At 41.9% G+C, this 20,467-nt stretch overlaps 1 protein-coding gene across 1 annotated transcript in view; it reads right to left on the bottom strand.

Moving 5' to 3' along the window:
* Positions 1–835: 835 nt before the first annotated feature.
* The window catches only part of LOC106567362 (uncharacterized), an 85,971-nt gene continuing 66,339 nt past the window's right edge, over positions 836–20,467 (bottom strand). The window contains exons 11-20 of the mRNA XM_014136516.3: positions 12,487–12,771; positions 11,978–12,172; positions 11,068–11,341; positions 10,512–10,629; positions 9,956–10,100; positions 3,340–3,553; positions 2,880–2,995; positions 2,601–2,721; positions 2,220–2,330; positions 836–1,398 (exon numbers count right to left, since the gene is read on the bottom strand). Of these exons, the coding sequence (XP_013991991.2) occupies positions 1,342–1,398; positions 2,220–2,330; positions 2,601–2,721; positions 2,880–2,995; positions 3,340–3,553; positions 9,956–10,100; positions 10,512–10,629; positions 11,068–11,341; positions 11,978–12,172; positions 12,487–12,771 (1,636 nt within the window). The 3' untranslated portion in view covers positions 836–1,341. The remainder of the gene's footprint in view (positions 1,399–2,219; positions 2,331–2,600; positions 2,722–2,879; positions 2,996–3,339; positions 3,554–9,955; positions 10,101–10,511; positions 10,630–11,067; positions 11,342–11,977; positions 12,173–12,486; positions 12,772–20,467) is intronic.

Here is a 20,467-nt window from a genome sequence, read left to right as displayed (position 1 = left end):
TGCTGCCTAAACTAATGAAAACCTACCATACTCGCCTTCCTACATACCCATCGCCCTTTTCTACCTAACCATTTACCGATCCATTTATTTACATACCCACCTTCTACCTACCTATCAATATCTCTACCTATCCACCTAACCATTCATCCATCTACCCATCCATTTATTTACATACCCACCCTCTACCTACCTATCAATATCTACCTATCCACCTAACCATTCATCCATCTACCCATCCATTTATTTACATACCCACCTTCTACCTACCTATCAATATCTCTACCTATCCACCTAACCATTCATCCATCTACCTATCCATTTATTTACATACCCACCCTCTACCTACCTATCAATATCTCTACCTATCCACCTAACTATTCATCCATCCATCTACCTATCCATTTATTTACATACCCACCCTCTACCTACCTATCAATATCTACCTATCCACCTAACCATTCATCCATCTACCTATCCATTTATTTACATACCCACCCTCTACCTACCTATCAATATCTCTACCTATCCACCTAACTATTCATCCATCTACCTATCCATTTATTTACATACCCACCCTCTACCTACCTACGCACCCTCTACCTACCTATCAATATCTCTACCTATCTACCTAACCATTCATCCATCTAGCTATTCATGTATTTACATACCCACCTTCTACCTACCTATCCATTTAAGTACTGTGTTTTGTCTGCTTATTTCTACATATGGGAGAGAATATGGGACATATTGTGATTCTGTTTCATATTCTGATTACAATTTCAAAGTTATCATTAAGACAATCACAGTTCAATTGGGAAACACAAAAGCAAAAGTCTACACAGAATGGTATTTATTGTGAAAGAATTTCAAATACCGGTGTTAAATTAGTTATAATAGTTGCACTCACGCACAGTGTGCTGCTTTCCAGGATTAGTAGTGTGACATATGAACAGTGTATCTATTATGTCTTGAAGCTGTTCTCACTAGTTTCCCCTCGTGTTAGTAGTTTCTCCACACTAGTTTCCACTTCTAAGAACATTCAAAGGAGCTCTCCAATGTCAAAGGAGGTAAAAGCCAACATCTATGAGAATGGTTGGCACATGTTTTCAAAACAATACATTTGAAATGTGAGCAATGACTGTTGCCAGATGACATTGACCCAAGAAACCAAAAAGTGAACCTCTATTTTGAAATATTAAGTGCTGTACTGGTAGTATGGTGAAAAGCCACACACTACTCGTGATCTCCCCAACCATATAGGGGCTAGGAGTTGGGGTGAGAGGTCAAGGGTTGACGGAGCAGAGGACAGGCGTGGACAGCTACTTCTCCCTATACTGTAGGTCACGTGTCGGTCGCTGTGGAGCGAAGAGCATGCTTCTGCCGCCACATGTTGAACACCTACAGTAGGAAACACAGAAACAAACTCTAGCTGTTGTAGCGGGGCACTGCCACTGACCTGCTTCAACCACAGTGAGGTTTGATTTGCTGATGGATCAACCATGTACAATCAGAGCCTGTCACAACTCTGCAAATAGAAGGCTCTAGGTAGAACGACAGGAGAACCAAAGAACTCTAAACATTTAGAGATTTTAGTTACCATAAAAAATGTCTGATATGTTGTAATAACTATTAAAGGAGTAGTTCACTATTTTACAACATGATGTTAGATGGTTCCTCAACCTGAAAGTAGTCTATGGGCCAGGAGAAACTGTAATCCATGGTTGATTTCTTTAAACAGCCACTAAAAACGTCAGCCACCACAAGCTAACAATCAATGGAAGTGATGGGGGAATGTTTTTTATTTTTTATGGTCAAATCACCTTTAAGTAACATCAAACCACATATGGAGTTGATCTGAAGTGATTTCAGGTGATTTGGACATTGTTTTTAAACATGCTCACATGCCCCCAGCACTTCCATTGATTGTTAGCTTGTGGTGGATAAGGTTTGTTGAAGTTTGTAATGGATGTTTAAAAGAACTGAACCATGGATTACAGTTTCTCTTGGCCCATGGACTACTTTCAGGGTGAGGAACAAAGTTATCAAGATTTAAAATAGTGAACTACTCCTTTAACAAGAAACAAAATTACCTTTGGTAAAGTTATAGGTTAACCAGAGAGATTTTAAATAATGCTGACTTTGGTATAACTATAGAATAAGAATGGCTAATAATAACTAGTCCTCTATACAAAAATACATGGGAACTTGCTCTGTCTCACCTGCGCAATGAGGGCTTGGTCCAGTTGCGCGGCAAAGGTCTCAGAAACCCGGGTTCTGATGCGTCTCTTCCTCCAAGTCAGCCACGCCCCCTGCTGCAGTCGGTCAGTGTGCTGCAGAGAGGAGTGGTCACACACAAACAAACAACGGAAACTGAATCACAATGCCTTACACACAGGTGGTAATATGCACTATAAAATATGCAGTAAGCATTCATAACAGCTCATGACAACTTTAAATGCATAAATAATAACCATTAAGTTAAGTGAATACATTACAAAACAGATGGTTCATTAAAAAGTGTCACTGTAACCTAAGGTGAATCCTAATAAGTCCACTTCTCTAAGTGTCCCAACGTGCGGGAGAGCACTTTGCTTTCTTACCAGGGTCGTGAGTAGGAGTGCAGCAGCGGTCTGGTCTCTCCAGCTGACCCACAACACCTGGGCGAGTCTCCTCCGAGCTCTTTTCAGCAGCACACCTAAACGCCACCGCCGTAGACACTCCCTTTGGAAGTGAGAGAGAGAAGTGTTATCAAAGGTTTGATTATATTGATGATTTAATAAACATTCATTTACCTTGCTTACACCAACTACTTTTGTATACAGACTAAAAGTAACATTTGTCTCCGTTCAGATACATGTACATACAGCCATGAGACGTACCTCAGTCTAGCCTCCAACTGATTCTTCCTTTCAATGCGTCTGATGCCAATTCTGTTCACCCAACAGGCAAAGTACTTCTGTGAGAGGTGTAGAGATCGTCTTTTACACAACTGGACCTGATGCAGGTGGAAAACAAAGCCAAGTAGGACATTACCTACTACCTACTACACATCATAAGGGTGACAGCAGGTCACAGAAATATGACTATTGATATTATATGCATCTCTGTGCAGTAGCTAACCATGCAAAGACAGAAGGGCTCAACCAGTGGTGGCTGGTGTCACTTTAATTTAGAGGACAGGCTCATAGGAATGGCTGGAATGGAATGAATGAAACCGTATCAAACACATGGTATACTGTCATTCATCAGCCTCCTCTGGACTTAACCCAATAATGACTGGTCTAATGAAAGAATCCAAATCATGCTATCAACTCCATTATGATTCTTCCCAAAAGATACCTCTTGGTGCCAGGTGTGGAGTGATGATCTCAGCAGACTCCTCCTCTGCCTGGATTTCGTTCTCTGGACCAGGTCACTTAAGAGATTATGGGACACGGTGCTCCTCCTCCAGACACTGAAAGCTGATTGGGTCTGGTGGGTGCATAGCCGTGACTCCGCCGTCTGAAAAGTTGACAGGCTCTCCCTCACTACCCCTCGCCAGACCTGAAAAGACCTATACAGGACAAAAAAGACAGCAACGAGATTACCAATTGGAAGTAAAGGTCTTGACATGCCCACAATCAAAGAATCCAGGGGCAAGCAATGTGATGCCGTATTACAACTTCAACTGTAATTGAACTAAAAAGTTAGATGACATGCACTGTATGTGAAGCCTACCTGAAGAGAATGATATTTGGCCACTCTTGATGGACAATGGAAGCAGATTCAATAAATACTTATTATTAAAACTTTTTAGATGTTAAGTCCCCTAAAGAGGGGACTAGCGTGGTTCTACATGTTATGTTAAAGAAATCTGTCAGTCGACACAGTCAATGACGTGGCACGCAACCATTGCTTGATGTATGCGACATCTGAGCAGGGGAAAGCAAACTCCGAAATCTGACACCACTTGAAGCTGGGATGTCCCGCCTACACTACCATTTATTTCAATCTTCCGACTGTCCAACTCCTGGCTGAATGCTACATCACAGCCACTGACAAAGCACACGCCTTCAAACCATTTGGGCTTTCACACCAAATTGTTTTGGAGCGATTTTCCCCCTTAGTTCGGTTAGTTTGGACTGGTGTGAACACTATCCGCATTCGGCAGCGCACTAAACAATGCACCATGGCTCAATCAAAATGGTGTGAACACAGTCCCGACCAAACAGAGGAAAATAACCAGAGGTGTGCAGTAGGCCTATTATTGGTTGTTTGACTGCGAGCATTTGATGAAATGCAGGCAGTAGTCTACCATAACTTGATATCTCTGAAACATTCAGTGAGTAGCAGCGCATTTATGAGCACATCTGATGCAGATTAGGTGAGATGGGGGCTATAACCCAGTGGTGTGGACACGCGTCACAAGTCGGACTCCAGCCACAAATTTGATGACTTGATAGAAAATAACTTCAGACTTGACTTGGACCCTCGGGACTCGACTTTGATTTGAGACTGATGACTTGAAATTATCTGGCCCGGTTTTGTCACTCATTTTGTGGCACAGAGTCTCCATGGATTACTCTCCATGCAGCATACCTTTGGTTATTCGATCTGAGGATATAATTACCAGAAAGCACATGGTTTCAATACAGTTTTGCAATCTGCTATGGACGCATCGTTGCTAGAACATATTTGCCAAATCTGACCATAACTATCCTGATTCTTGCTTACAAGCAAAAACTCAAAAACAGGAAGTAGGTCAATATGGAAGTGGTCCGATGAAGCGGATGCTAGGCTACAGGACTGTTTCGCTAGCACAGACTGAAATATGTTCTGGGATTCATCTGATAACTTTGAGGAGTTTATTACATCAGTCACCGGCTTCATTAATAAGTGCATTGACGACATCATTCCCACAGAGACCATACATATCCCAACCAGAAACAATGGATTACAGGCAACATCCTCACAGAGCTAAAGGCCAGTGCTGCCGCTTTCAAGGAGCGGGACACTAATCCGGACACTTTTAAGAAATCCCGCTACGACATCAGACGAGCCATCAAACAGTCAAAACGTCAATACAGGACTAGGACTGAGTCCTACTATGGCGGCTCTGATGCTCGTCAGATGTGTCAGGGCTTGCAAACTATCACGGATTATAAAGGGAAACCCAGCCGTGAGCCTACCAGATGAGCTAAATGCCTTCTATGCTCTTTGAGGCAAGCGACACTGAACCATGCATGTGAGCACCAGCTGTTCCGGATGGCTGTGTGATCTCGCACTCTGTAACCGATGTAAGACCTTTTAACCTCTATGGGCTAGGTGGGACGCTAGCGTGCCACCCGTGGTGCACTCCATCAACAGCAGGTGCATTTCAAGAGCGGCAAATTTGAATCCAAATAAATGTCAAAATTCAAATTTTTCAAACATACAACTATTTTACATCCTTTGAAAGATAAACATCTCCTTAATCTAACCATGTTTTACGATTTCAAAAAGGTTTTACGGCGAAAGCATACATTTAGAGTATGTTAGGACAGTACATTTACAAGAGTTGTGTGTAATGTTTTGTCAATTCAAAGACAGGGTCACCAAAACCATAAAACCAGCTAAAATGATGCACTAACCTTTTACAATCTCCATCAGATGACACTCCTAGGACATTATGTTAGACAATGCATGCATTTTTAGTTCTATCAAGTTCATATTTATATCCAAAAACAGCGTTTTACTATGGCATTGATGTTGAGGAAATCGTTTCCCTCCAATAACCGGCAGTCAAGTCAGCGTCACAAATTAAATAATTAAAATTAGAAAACATTGGTAAAATATTATATTGTCATTTAAAGAATTATAGATTTACATCTCTTGAACGCAATCAACTTGCCAGATTTAAAAATAACCTTACTGGGAAATCACACTTTGCAATAATCTGAGCACTGCGCCCAGAAAAATACGCGTTGCGATACAGACTAGACGTCATGTTGGGGAGATCTAAAATCGAAAATACTATGTAAATAATCCATTACCTTTGATTCTCTTCATCAGATGTCACTTCCAGGTATCACAGGTCCATAACGAATGTAGTTTTGTTCAAAAAAGCTCATCATTTATGTCCAAAAATCTCCGTCTTGTTAGCACATGATCTAAGCCAGCCGGACTTCTCGTCATGAACGAGGGGAAAAAATATATTTACGTTCGTTCAAACATGTCAAACGTTGTATAGCATAAATCATTAGGGCCTTTTTTAACCAGAACATGAATAATATTCAAGGTGGATGAATGCATTCTCTTTTATAACGTATTGGAACGAGGGTACCCAACATGAACTCGCGCGCCAGGTGTCTAATGGGCCATCATCGTTCCATGGCTCTTGTTCGGTCAGATCTCCCTCCAGAAGACTCAAAACACTTTGTAAAGGCTGGTGACATCTAGTGGAAGCAATAGGAAGTGCCAAAATATTCCTCAGCCCCTGTGTTTTTCAATGGGATAGGTTTAAAGGTAATACAACACATCAGGTATCCACTTCCTGTCAGAAAATGTCTCAGGGTTTTGCCTGCCAAATGAGTTCTGTTATACTCACAGACACCATTCAAACAGTTTTAGAAAATGTAGGGTGTTTTCTATCCATATGTAATAAGTATATGCATATTCTAGTTACTGGGTAGGAGTGGTAACCAGATTAAACCGGGTATGTTTTTTTATCCAGCCGTGTCAATACTGCCCCCTAGCCCTAACAGGTTAACAGGTTAACATTTACAATGCCATGGGGCCAGACAGATTACCAAAACGTGTACTCAGAAAATGCGCTGACCAGATGGGAAGTGTCCGACATTTTCAACCTCTCCCTGACCCAGTCTAATACCTACATGTTTCAAGCAGACCACCATAGTCCCTGTGTCCAAGAACGCCAAGGTAACCTGTCTAAATTACTATCGCCCCGTAGCACTCACATCTGTAGCCATGAAGGCTGGTCAATGGTTAACATCAACACCATCAGTCCACACCTTCGACCCACATCAATTTGCATACCGCCCCAACAGATCCACAGATGACGCACTGCCCTTTTCCACCTGGACAAGAGGAACACCGACACTACATGAACAAAAGTATGTGGACACCTGCTTGTCGAACATCTTATTCCAAAATCATGGGCATGAATATGGAGTTGCTATCCCCTTTGCTGCTATAACAGCCTCCACTATTCTGGCAAGGCTTTTCACTAGATTTTGGAACATTGCTGCGGGGACTTGCTTCCATTCAGCCACAAGAGCATTAGAGGTCAGGCACTGATGTTGGGCAATTAGACCTGGCTTGCAGTCGGCATTCCAATTCATCCCAAAGGTGTTCGATGGGGTTGAGGTCAGTTGTCATTGTCATGCTGAAACAGGAAAGGGAATTCCCCAAACTGTTGCCACAAAGTCCCTTCACTGGAACTAAGGGGCCTAGCCCAAACCATGAAAAACAGCCCCAGACCATTATTCCTCCTCTACCAAACTTTACAGTTGGCACTATGCTTTCGGACACTATGCTTCCTGGCATCCGCCAAACCCATATTAATCTGTCTGACTGCCAGATGGTGAAGCGTGATTCATCACTCCAGAGAACGCATTTCTTCTGCTCCAGAGTCCAATGACGGCATTGTGATCTTAGGCTTGTGTGCGGCTGCTTGGCCAAGGAAACCCATTTCATGAAGCTCCCGACGAACAGTTATTGTGCTGACGTTGCTTCCAGAGGCAGTTTGGAACTCGGTAGTGAGTGTTGCAACCGAGGACATATGATTTTTACTCGCTACGCTATGGCGATTTCATGATTGTGTGCTCGATTTTATACACTTGTCAGCAACGGGTGTCACTGAAATGGCCAAATCCACTCATTTGAATGGGTGTCCACCTACTTTTGTGTATATAATAGTGCATATGAGAATGCTGTAGTGCAGGTATTCCCAAACTGGGGTATGTGCAATGCCGTCGGGGTTAACACCAAAGAAAAAAGTGATTCACATTTAAAAAAACATTTCTATATATATCTTCACATTTTCAAACAGTCCATTTATATTTTCCAATGGGGCTATACATTTGGCTGAGTTTTTTTCTCTCACCCGAGTAGCCTTGTTTCACTGCCAAAAATACAATTATACCATCAAGTGTTTCAAGTTAAATAACAACACAATGTCAAATACAGGTAGCCTAGTCAAATAATTAACATCGAATCCCATTAACCATTACTCTCTGGCGTAATTCCACTAACGGTCCGTATGTAGCCAAACGTAGCTGCTGCTCATTCCGTTTGCTCGAAAATGAATAAATGGTTAAAAAAGTAAGGCCCGTGTCCATAGAGACACATACCAGCTCTACTGGTGGTACTGCTGCTATCAGCAGTACTACACCTGCACCTGTTGACGACACACAAGTTGTTCTGCTTCCACGAGCACCTCCAATGCTAGCATCAGTAATTCTACATTTGTTGTTAGCCCAGCTAACATGGGCACAGACAATTGTGAATTTGATGCAGCCGAAGAGCTGCTGACCCCTTACCTGGGAAAGCACCGAACAACAGACGGGGACATTGGACCATCGAACAGGTGCAAAAATGATGAGAACTACATTGATTTGGGGTTCACTTATATTGGGAGTAGTGCCTTTTGTCAGCCACAGTGTGTTATATGTAAAAAAGTACTATCTCACAACTCGATGAAACCGTCACTCTTGCGCAGACATTTAGAAACAAACATGCCAATTTGAAAAATAAGCCACAGGAGTTTTTTTTAATGAGAATTAAGACGAGTTTTGAGTAGTAGGACATGTATAAAAGCAACAGATACCATTAATAAGAAGGGGCTAGAATAGGGTGACCAGACGTCCCTGTTTTCCGGGGACAGTCTCCGTTGTTGGTGGCCTGTCCCCGGAAATGTCCCTGTTTTTAACTGTGCGTTAAAAACAGACAACAAAGTGAAATAATATTTTACGTGGCAAGACCGGGCAGCAGAGCCTAGCGGTTGACGTCTCAATCGCATTGTGCTTGTTTTGTCCAGCAGAGGGGGCTGCTCGCTATAGCAGCTTCATTCACTCTTCTTTTTCTTCTAACTACTTGCTAGCGCTAGTTTTAGAGAAAACTGCTGTGGAAAACTCAGCCAGAAGCTAGCAAGTGTCAAGTGAATCCACAACATCACCACAAATGTCTTTTCAAGCCAGGTAAGTTACACTCGTTTGAGATACTAGCTAATGATGTTATAATGTCACAATTTATTATATAGATAGATGCTCTGCTTTATAAGGTTTTAAATAGGTTATGCTAGCTAACATTAGCTATGTCGACTAAGTTATCTAGCTAGCTTAGCCAGCTACTGTCATGGTAACGTTAGCTAGGTTAAAAAATGTTCACATGTAAACATGCAGTGGACGGGCTATTTTGAAAATATGATTATATTAAATTAATGCACAATTCATTATGAGATTATTTATTTGTAGATTACAATTTTAATGGTTTGTCATTATAAATATTGCGCAACCCAGGTGTGTAAAGCTATTACATTTACATTTGAGTCATTTGGCAAACGCACGTATCCAGAGCGACTTACAAGAGCAATTAGGGTTAAATACCTTGCTCAAGGGCACATCGGCAAATTTTTCACCTAATCAACTCAGTGATTCAAACCAGCGACATTTCGATTACTGACCCAACACTTACCCGCTAGGCTACCTGCCTGAAATTTACCCAAGAAAACTCAAAGCTGTAATCTGCCAAAGGTGTTTCTAACCTGTATTGACTCGGGGGTGAATACTTGTTTTATTTTTCATTAATTGTTATTTTTTTCTTTTTTTTAATTTCTTCTACTTTGACATTACAGAATATGTTTTGTAATTCATTGACAACAAAAAAAATTGAAATGTATTTAAATCCCCCAAATCCAAGTGGGGTGAATACTTATGATACCCACTGTACATCTAACAGGTTAAAACCAACAGCCTACCTGCGCATTAGGTGAGCCCGGCCCAGCCGTGAGGCCTCTTGGTGACGATGGTGGACTCTGAGCCACAGTTGGAAGGCTCTGGTCACTCTGCGACCCTCCAGCCACAGCCACACTGCCTCCTCCATCTGCCTCTGGCATCTAGACTCTGACCAACACAAACAGGCCGTGTGTGGGTGGGGACCTGGGAGCGCTTCAGCACAAAATGGCTGCCATACTTCACCCATGTGAATGCGACACATTGAAATATGGCAGCATTTCTCCATCCATTCCTTGGTTGCACACCCGGATGTGGACCTTTTTTATTTCAGCCCTGCATCAGCCCCCCAAACGCCTAACTAATTAATCAATAACCAAGCTGATTCCCTTGAATCAGGTTTGCTAGTGCAGGTTAGAACACAAATGTACACACCCTGGGGGATCACCAGGAATGGATTGAGAAACGCTGAAATATGGAATCTTATAGCCACCTGGCTCTCAAACAAAGGCAACATCACATATTAAACAGTCCCTCTGTTCAACGTGTTAGAGAATGATACATTACAAATCATGTCGCTACCTTTGGTCCACTTCCACCAGCATAGCAGAACTTCACGTGCCCCTCTCCTCTCTCTCTGTACACTCAGTATAGTGACTGCTCTGGATGTGCGTGTCCTCTCCCTCCAGTGATCAAAACACTAAAACAAACACACACTGGCTACTTACTGATGGGAAAGCACAATACAGATTGAATGAGTCATTTTTATTTTGATTCATGAAGATGTCACCTTCCTTTAGTTCCTGCTAAATATGTGAATATGACTCTGTCCAGAAACAACCTCTACCCCTGCCTATCCAGTGAGAAGTTGTGTGAAATTGAAAGAATTTGATTAGGATTAGAAATATAGTAGTACTGTACATTTTTTTCCTAGCTCCTTTTTCTCGGATTGGGTGTGGCTTGTTGTTTTCGCCCATAGAAATAGAATGCAAATCATTGATATTGAATCATTTGACAATCATCTAATTCTATGTTTTTTCAGCAGTCCTCTCAAATATGTGCAATGTGCAAAAAGGGTTAAACCCTTAGGGTTGTGTCTAGATGGGACCTGTGTGTATTAAGGGAAGGGATGCTGCACCTGACGTATTGTTCTTCTGTTGAAGTATTTGAGCGCTATGCACCCTCTAGTGGCCGTTCTCCAGTGGTTCATGGTGACAGCAGTGAGTTTGAAGTGTGTGTGTTTCAGTCTCTGCTCCAGGACCTTCAGTCTGTTTCGAGCCTGCTCCAGCTCACTCCTCCAGTGGGTAAAACACAGGGCCACCAGCCTCCTGGCTCTGCCAAGATTGAACCTGGCACCTTTGTGCCTACGTGCTAGGGCAGGGCCGGTGTAGGCTTGCCAGCGCTGGAAAACCCTGCGTGGGAGAGAGAGAAGTGAGAATAAATCTGAATGCTACACAGAATTACTTGTCCAATCCACTCAAAAGTTATTGGAGGAATGTCCCTTTGTGAAATATAGTACATGGAATTCTGAGAAAAATCAAGTAGCAAACTGGTACTGCATTACATGGCACACTGCTTTGTTATTGTCGGGCAAATGTTCCTTTTCATATTCAAGGTCGAATGATTAGTTACATTTTCTCTCCCTCTCACACACACACACAACACATTGCCTGGCTACCCAAACCCTTGCTCCGGCCGAACGCTACGCCACGCCCAGGGACTTTAGTTTAGTCTCCGCAATGAGTCTGGAACTGAGATTTCTAGAACGCAAACACATTCTAACCATTCTGATTGGTCCCAGAAACCGATGGGTTGGGCCAGAGCCAGAACACGTGGGTATAGCGTCACTGGCTTTGATACTCTGATTGGTTACAGATAATCCAATCGCTGTTAACTTTGTTTTGCACAACACCCCTAATTTTGACGTCAACACAAACGACTTCAACAACGGCTTTCTCAAACTGAAATATGTAGCGAACATAGAGCAGTGGAAAAATTCAGTTTGAGTCGTAAGGCAACACAGCACACACATTTCCCCATCATCACACCTCTTGCACAGAGTCTGGTTGTGGAATACCAAACTGGTCAGTGAGGACTGATGGGCTGTGATCCAGTAGTAGAACCTCTCTGTGACGTCTCTCCTCTGTCTCTGCTGAAGGAGGTCCGTCGCCCTCTCCTGGTCATCCATGCTCTGCTTGGCGCGCCGCGCCCACTCCCTACCCAGCACCCTCGCCCGCTGGCACCTAGGGAGCAAATACATGGACATCAATATGATTATATGACATGAAGCAGCAAATCATGAAAAAGTATTTAACACTATCTAGTCAACCGTTTTTTGCTTAGAGCTTCGTATTGGTTGATTCTGATACTTTTCAAGTGGGAAACTCGCACCCTGTGCTTCCAAGTCAGAATATGAAAGGTGTGCTAACAGCTCAAACGGAGTCTTCCTGCTACAAATTAGTATGTTGGATGTTCAAATTGTATTATACAGTGTATTAGTTATCTTCTGCACCTTAAAACAGAATTTATTTGGCTACTTATTTTATATATTTAATACCTGTCTCTCCGTCTGTGCAGCGCCCATCTCCACCGGGTGTAAGAATACCAGGTCAGACAGGTGACGCGGTGGCTGGCTGCCTTGCTTTCGAGTGCCCTCTGTCTCCAGTGGCGTGCTGCTGCCCTGGCTAAGCTCTGCTGGTAGAGGAAACGCTCCTTCCAGGAAGTAAAAGCCGCAAGCAGAGTTCTTCTGTGCCTCTGCGTCTTCATGGCTATGATGGCACTCTGCTCTCTGGCGCTGCATTGGGCCTGGGCGTGCCATTGCTGCAGTAGTCTGAGTAGAAGACTGAAACAACTGGAAAATGTAAGGCATTGACATTTTTCCACAAAAAAAGGAAATAACACTCAGAAATGAAGTAGAGATGAATGACGTCACGGTGGCCATGTGCCATCTAGACCCCAGTCCCCCATGAAATAAAGCCATATATAGATTCTACAGACCATACCGAGTACTTCTAACGCCACTTTTACCTCGGCACAAAGAATAGTTTTCTCTAGAAACCAATATGTAATTCAAATACAGTGTATTGCATTGGGGCCAATGGAATGGGCCAGCAACACTCTGTATTCCTCAGTCCCCATGAAATGACACCAGATATACATTCAGGGGCCAGTTTATTGGGTACACCCATATGCAAAGCCTCAGTTAAATTTGCATATGTTTTTTGCACTGAGCTTCCTATTAGTTGATTCTGATACTTTCCAAGTGGGAAACGTGGACCTCATCTTTCTAAAATGAGTTTCCAAGTCAAATTTCTGAGTTGTCTTGAGCGGCATGAGAGCTTCCCCATTCATCTGTGGCTTCACTTTAGGCAATGACAAGCAAAAGCAAGCGAGATCATGCAGTAGCTGGCTGCAAGGCAGCAAATGTTTCTTTGCACTTCCAACTGAACAATCATTGCGTCTGATATGGCTTTGATTTATTTGTAAAAGGGCTGTGCAGAGGCTTGAAAATACACTCTGAAATTGTGAAAATTATGATAACGCTCTAATTTGTGTAAGAGCTGTTTAAAAAATAAACGGCTGGAATTTGCTTGTTTTGGGTGGGTCGAGTTTTGGCCCAGACCATTGCGTACTAATCTGATCTGATTATAATAGACCAATGACAGTTCATATTTTATTTGCATATCCTCCCACAGCAGCTGCTGGTCCTGCCCATTGAAGTATATAAATCACACTGGTCAAAAGGATCATTTTGTGCCACAAACTAGCAGACAACCTCCAACTCCCGCACTCAATCAGAAATATCATCCCAAGCTTCCTCCAAAACAGCCAAGGTTTCCAAAGCCACCATTCACCCCAGAAGCTGGAGGCCCTCAAGGTTCAGTCCTCAGCCCACTTCTATGAAACATCTACATCTCAGGCATTTACTACCCCCCACCTCACCCCACGTCAGACAGGAATCACAATTTGCTGACGACTTCTGCTACTGAACCAGCTCCAAATGTCCACAACAACTAGCTTCCACAAAACACATCAAGTGCTTAGACATTTTTTTTTAAGTGGTCAAACTTGTGGCGAGTGAAACTAAACACTGAAAAAGAAAGTGCATCTTATTCACCAGAAACGCAAACCTAAAACCAAAGAAACCCATTACCCTCAAATTGTATAATAAAACAATGAAAATGGAAAAAGATGCCAAGTTCCTGGGGTTAACATTTCTAAGAAACATGTTGTGGAAGACCCATATTGAGAACTGAAGGAGGATCAATCGCTTAAAAGCACTTTGTGAAAGGAAACACAGAGCAGCACCTGAAACCATTTTAAAAGTTTAGATCAGATCAATCCTTGAATATGTACCTGCCTGGATTACAACTTCCACACATCAAATGAACAGACTACAAAGAATACAGAACAAAGCAATAAAACTGCCATTGAGAAAACCATGCTTCATCAACATTCAAAACGTCCACCACATATCTGAAGTCAAGACCATGACAGAAAGACAGGCAATATTATGACAGAAATACCTGAACAGAGCAATCCACAACCCAAGCACAATGGGCCACAGAAACACTATGAACCACAGGGCTCTAAAGTGTGACTATTTTGGTCCCATATGCTCCTAGATATTTTGCTGTGTAACCTGACATTTTATTTTGGGAGCATCAGTGCAACCAGGGAAAAATAATAATAATAATAATTGTTGTAATGATAGGTTTCACAGTGCAGATGTTTCCAAGTGCCCTATAGAAAAAAGTGAGTGCAGTTTCGTTCAATCAAAAGCCTACATGTAAGGAACACTAGGGCTGACCCCAATTAGTCAACTGGTCGATTGTTTGGTCGTTAGGCTGATGGTCGACAGAGATTGTTTTAGTCGAGCAGTAACAAATATATACAGTACCAGTCAAAAGTTTGGACACACCTACTCATTCCAGGGTTTTCCTTTATTTTTACTATTTTCTACATTGTAGAATAATAGTGAAGACATCAAAACTATGAAATAACACATATGGAATCATGTAGTAACCAAAAAAGTGGAAAAGCAGCCAACAAGTGCTCAGCATATGTGGGAACTCATTCAAGACTGTTGGAAAAGCATTCCAGGTAAAGCTGGTTGAGAGAATGCCAAGAGTTTGCAAAGCTGTCCTCAAGTCAAAGGGTGGCATCTTTGAAGAATCTAAAATGTTTTTGATTTGTTTAACACTTTTGGTTACTAGATGATTTCATATGTGTTATTTAATAGTTTTGATGTCTTCACTATTATTCTACAATGTAGAAAATAGTACAAATAAAGAAAAACCCTTGAATGAGTAGGTGTCCAAACCTTTGACTGGTACTGTAAGTATGCCCCCAATGCAATTCTCAAGTCTAATACATCCACAGTGCAATTTAAACTGATTTGTACTTTTGTCAAATTAACTAATTAGTCTTTTGTTGAATTTATATAACAACATTTCAACCTTTTGTTAGCATTATCTATTCCAAATATGGCATGATTCCACTATTTGTATCCGTTTGAAATCACTTTCAATGGGGTGACTGCCCTAGAAAGCCTATGTAAATTACGATCGTGCGAGAACTACAAATCTATTTTAGTTTCACTGTCTGATCATTAAAAAAACAAGTCCAGTAATTGTTATTTTGACCTTTCCACAAACGGTCTGGTATGTGTTGCTTGATATGAGCAAGTTAACCCAAATGTATCAAAGAATAGGACATGATTAGTGGCAAACGTTACTGCCTGGCCAGTGAGCTAGCTAGCAACATTTCAGTAATGACCTATCCTCTTAAATGCGGTGGTCAGTGGATAAACGATGAGTTGAACATATTTGTCTGAAAACGGACTAGTCACCAGTTATTGTAATCATGTCTGACCAGTTGGCTAATATAGCCTGTGTGCCCATGAGCTCCCGACTATAGCTAGCTGCGTCTTTTGGCATCCACGATTAGCTAGCTAGTTGGCTACTACCTACATTTTAGTCAGTAGCCATGCTTCTAAACGCAATGGTCACTGGATAAACTAGAAATGAGTTGAACATATGTGGCTGAAAACAAACTAATAGCCAGTAAGTGTTGTTGTTGCCAATGCTGGAATCATATCTAACCCGCTGGCTCCTGAAGCCTATTGTGCCCATGAGCTCCCGAGTCTAGAGGGTAATGGTGTAACAATACACCCAGTCAATACTTTCTTAACTCAGTTGCTGGAGAGGAAGGAAACCGCCATAGGAAGTAATTTGGGGGTGGGGTTGCCTGGACACATCTTTTTGCCTGCGCTGGCACTGCAGGCGGTTATATCGGTCCTCTAATACAGGCCTATTAAAGGCCCAGTGCACTACTTTTGTAAAAAAAATAATAATAATAATAATTCAGATTTTTCGGGGGGTGCTGCATCACCCTCAGCACCCCTACTTCCCACGGCTATGGATACCGCTAAAGGATATCACCATGAGGCCAATAGTAATGTCATAACTCTCCTGTGAAGATCTGAAGGATTAGATTGCACTGGGTCCGCTCTACAGCGCCCTCTCTCCTGCAGAGGGAGAGGGGGCCACTTTATGGTGGTCGTAAAATACGCTGCCTCTGTAGTGTTCGAGATTGGAATGTAACTGTGGAACACAGAGAGACACTTGGACATTAAAAGGTTGAATAATTGAACAGTATTTCTGTATTCCAAGCAGTTGAAATGGTCCGTTGACACTTTACTGTCCCTTATGACGAGTTTGTTTCATTTGGTGATCTCATCAAGGGCAGGAAACACACATTACTGTGTCTTTTGGTTGTGTACACTTCTCAATTATGGGGTTTAAATCTAAATGTTGTGAAACGTATATGATTAAATATGAAACTATTTGTGAAAATATGTAATGTGATGTTAACCTTCTAAATGAGAAAATTGTGTTCCATATGAAGCCTTAACCAAGTTGGTGGCCAAGCCCCGTGAGCACAGACATTACCTCGGCATCATGAACCACCCCTTCTCCCAGAAGTGTATAAAACCACTCGTGACAAAATGTACATTTTATGCCAGAGACCCACGGTAAGCCGGACGTCACGAATGGTTAAGAAATCTACAAATCACTCTAGAGACCAAAACATGCCGGGTGAAGCTGGTGTGTGAAGTGGTTCAAACTACAACTCTACAAAAGGACAAGACCATAGAACGTGGAGATCATCCCCACCCTGAAATGATGAAGAAATCTACAAACTAAAGACCAATTATTCAGGCTGCAGCCGTTTAAGTACTTTAGTCTGGTAAACGCAACCGGTCGAACGTCCGAATAGTACGTCTGACGTATCCATTACAACAGACACTGTCCAGAGTCCGCTGAGAAAACTACAACCACGAAAGACCTTGGGACTTCTGGGGAACGCAACCAGAGACTCTATCCAGCAGATGGACCGGTGATCACAGAGAGGGACAATAAAGGCATACAATGATAAATATGTAAATTGCAATTTATTTTCGAATGAGTGGTTGTTCATGCTAAAAGTATTAGCATTTCATGAGTGTAGCTATCAACTGTTATTACAGTGAATCCACTCGGAGTTTCCCAGTCTTGAGCTGTCCCCAACCCTTTCCTTTGTCTACCAAGCTGTCATATCGGCTTAACCCACTAGGGACTTTTCAGTGCATTGTGTCAGTAACCAATGTATGACCTAATTGTGTGTGTGTTTATGTAATTCTGTGATTGGCTTAATTATTTATTTACTAATTAACTTAATTTGTTTATCACTGATTCATGATCTATGCTAGGGTTCGTGGAGATATCCAAGGGTTTGCGACATTCAGAATATGACTGATGAGGTAATAATACATTAATAAGTGACTTTAAAATGGTAAGATATGAAAATATCTGGAAAGTTAATTCGGGAATAAGAGACTAAACATTTTCCCGTTGTGCCCCGACTTCCTAGTTAATTAAAGTTACATGATTAGTTGAATCGCGTAATTAAATGACACATAGAGAATTGATTTGATAATATACAGTCTTCACATTTAATGACAGCAAACGCTACGACAGTGACTTTAAAACAGTTAGAGTTCAATGGTTTTGATAGGAGAAAACTGACGATGGATCAACAACAGTATAGTAAATCAACAATACTATCCTACATGACAGAGTGAAAAGAAGGAAGCCTTTACAGAATATTTCGAAACATGCATCCTGTTTGCAATAAGGCACTAAAGTAAAACAGCAAGAACTTTGGCAAAGAAATTCACTTTACGTCCTAAATACAAAGCTTTAAGTTTGGGGAAAATCAAATACAACACATCACTGAGTACCACTCTTCATATTTTCAAGCATTATGGTGGCTTCATCATGTTATGGATATCCTTGTCATTGGCAAAGAACGAGGGAGTTTTTTAGGATAAAAATGAACAGAATAGAGTTAAACACAAGCAAAATCAAAAATCAGAGGAAAACCTGGTTCAGTTCGCATTTTAACAGACACTGGGAGACAAATTCACCTTTCAGCAGGATAACAACCTAAAACACAAGGCCAAATATACACTGGAGTTGCTTACCAAGACAACATTGAATGTTCCTGAGTGGCCTAGTTTTGACTTAAATTGTCTTGAAAATCTATGGCAAGACTTAAACGGCTGTCTAGCAGTGATCAACAACCAATGTCGAACAAGCCCAGTAATACGGCGCCAACGCAGCAGGAAGCAGTCAGGGGACAACTTGACAGAGCCTGAAGAATCGTTTTAAGAATAATACAATCCAGGTGGGTACTTTCCAGGTGTGTAAAGCTCTTAGAGACTTACCCAGAAAGACTTACAGCTGTAATTGCTGCCAAAGGTGATTCTATGTATTGACTCAGGGGTGTAAATGTTTATGTAAATGAGATATTTTTGTATTTAAGTTTTTATACATTTGCAAAAATGTCTAAAAACATGTTTTCACTTTGTCATTACGGGGTATTGTGTGTAGATAGGTGAGAAATATATTTAATCTATTTTGAATTGAGGCTGTAACAACAACATGTGGAATTTGTCAGGGGTATGAATACTTTCTGAAGGGACTAATTCTCCAACACGATTGGCTGAAACAATAGCCAATAGAATGGCAGTCTTGACTGTGAGCTCACATTGCTCAAGTGAAGACAGGAACTCAAATGGTGGGCTCATAGGTGATCGTAGGACATCTATGAGGGTGTCTAACTCCCATGAGGGTACTGAAGGAGCCTTGGGGGGGCATATCCTGCGGGGGCTGGGACAAAAGTGTGACACCAATCAGGCCCCCAAGGACTGGAATTGCCCAGGCCTGGCGTAGAGGATGGCATTGCTGCCTGAATTACGAAGGTGGTTACGTTCAGGGGCCACACCCACAACTTCAGTATGCTTGGTTTGGGGTGCCAAAGTTTGCCATTCGCTTGTGAGAGGAAGTCCGCTCAAAGACGGACTTCCCATGTTTGGGAGGTTGTCAGCTGCACAAGGTCTGAAAACCAGTGATGCTGTGGCCAATGTGGAGCAATAAGTAGAACTGACAGCTCTCAGGACTGATCTTCCTCAAGACCTGACTGAGGGAGCAAAGGAATTGTTGAAAACGCATACAGAAGACCCATTGGCCAGCTGTAACAGGTGGCATCGACCCCGAGCGGGCCTGCTGAACCCTAATGGAGAACCACATAGGACAATGAGTTGTCTTTTGAAGCGAACAGATCGGCGATGGCCCTTCCGAATCGCGTGTAGATCAACTCCACTACTGTGGATTTTTTAAGATCACAAAAATGTAACATTAACCTAATAAAAATATGATTTGTGCAGTAGGCCAAATAGATTATTACAGCATATTGGCTATATGCCTCACCTGCCAATATTGTTTTTCTCAGACCATATTATATTTCAAAACTTGAGCTTTGATAACAAAATAGATCAGTTGGAGTAGCACTTGTGAGGCACAGCAGAGCATAAAATGAAATTATTTGCAAATAATGAGCTTTTAACTGATGGTCATGGTGCTTAGAAACAAAAGTGTTGAATAAAAGTGATGACAGTGCTGAATAAAAACAGACATGAACTCACTCAAAAACAGCAGCTCTTTGCTGTATTCTTTGAGTCTCTCTGGTCAAGATTTTAAAGGTTATGAAATCTCACATAGGCTAGTATCAAACCTTGTGGAAACGGTAGGCACAGTGATTTGAGCTATCCGATTGGCGCAGTAGGCACACTCGATTTAGCCACAGGTCTCCATGTCTGCCGGGTGAGCAGAGTTAGTTTTTTCAGACAAATTAAAATGGTTAAAAATGGGAACATTTTGCTTACCCGGTGCACAGGGCTTCTGAAGCAAGTGCACCTACTGCCAACAGAGCAACATTTTTAAAGTGCAAGCAAGTCTTTATCATTAGCTTTTCTACAGAAATGTTTGGTGATCAACTAGGAATGCTATGAGGATCGCAATTTACCGGTGGGTGACCACTGGTCTAAGTAGTTCAGGACTCTTAACTCCTGCTTGGCGAGGGGCTAGTGCTGCTAATTTGAAGGGGTGTCCACATACTTTTGTATATATAGTGTAACTGTGTAATTCTCTCAG

Source organism: Salmo salar, chromosome 13 (genome assembly GCF_965601325.2).
Source record: "Salmo salar chromosome 13, fSalSal1, whole genome shotgun sequence".
Lineage (NCBI taxonomy): Eukaryota > Metazoa > Chordata > Actinopteri > Salmoniformes > Salmonidae > Salmo > Salmo salar.
Note: the sequence above shows the minus strand (reverse complement) of the source record. Positions and strands in the feature narration are given on the sequence as shown.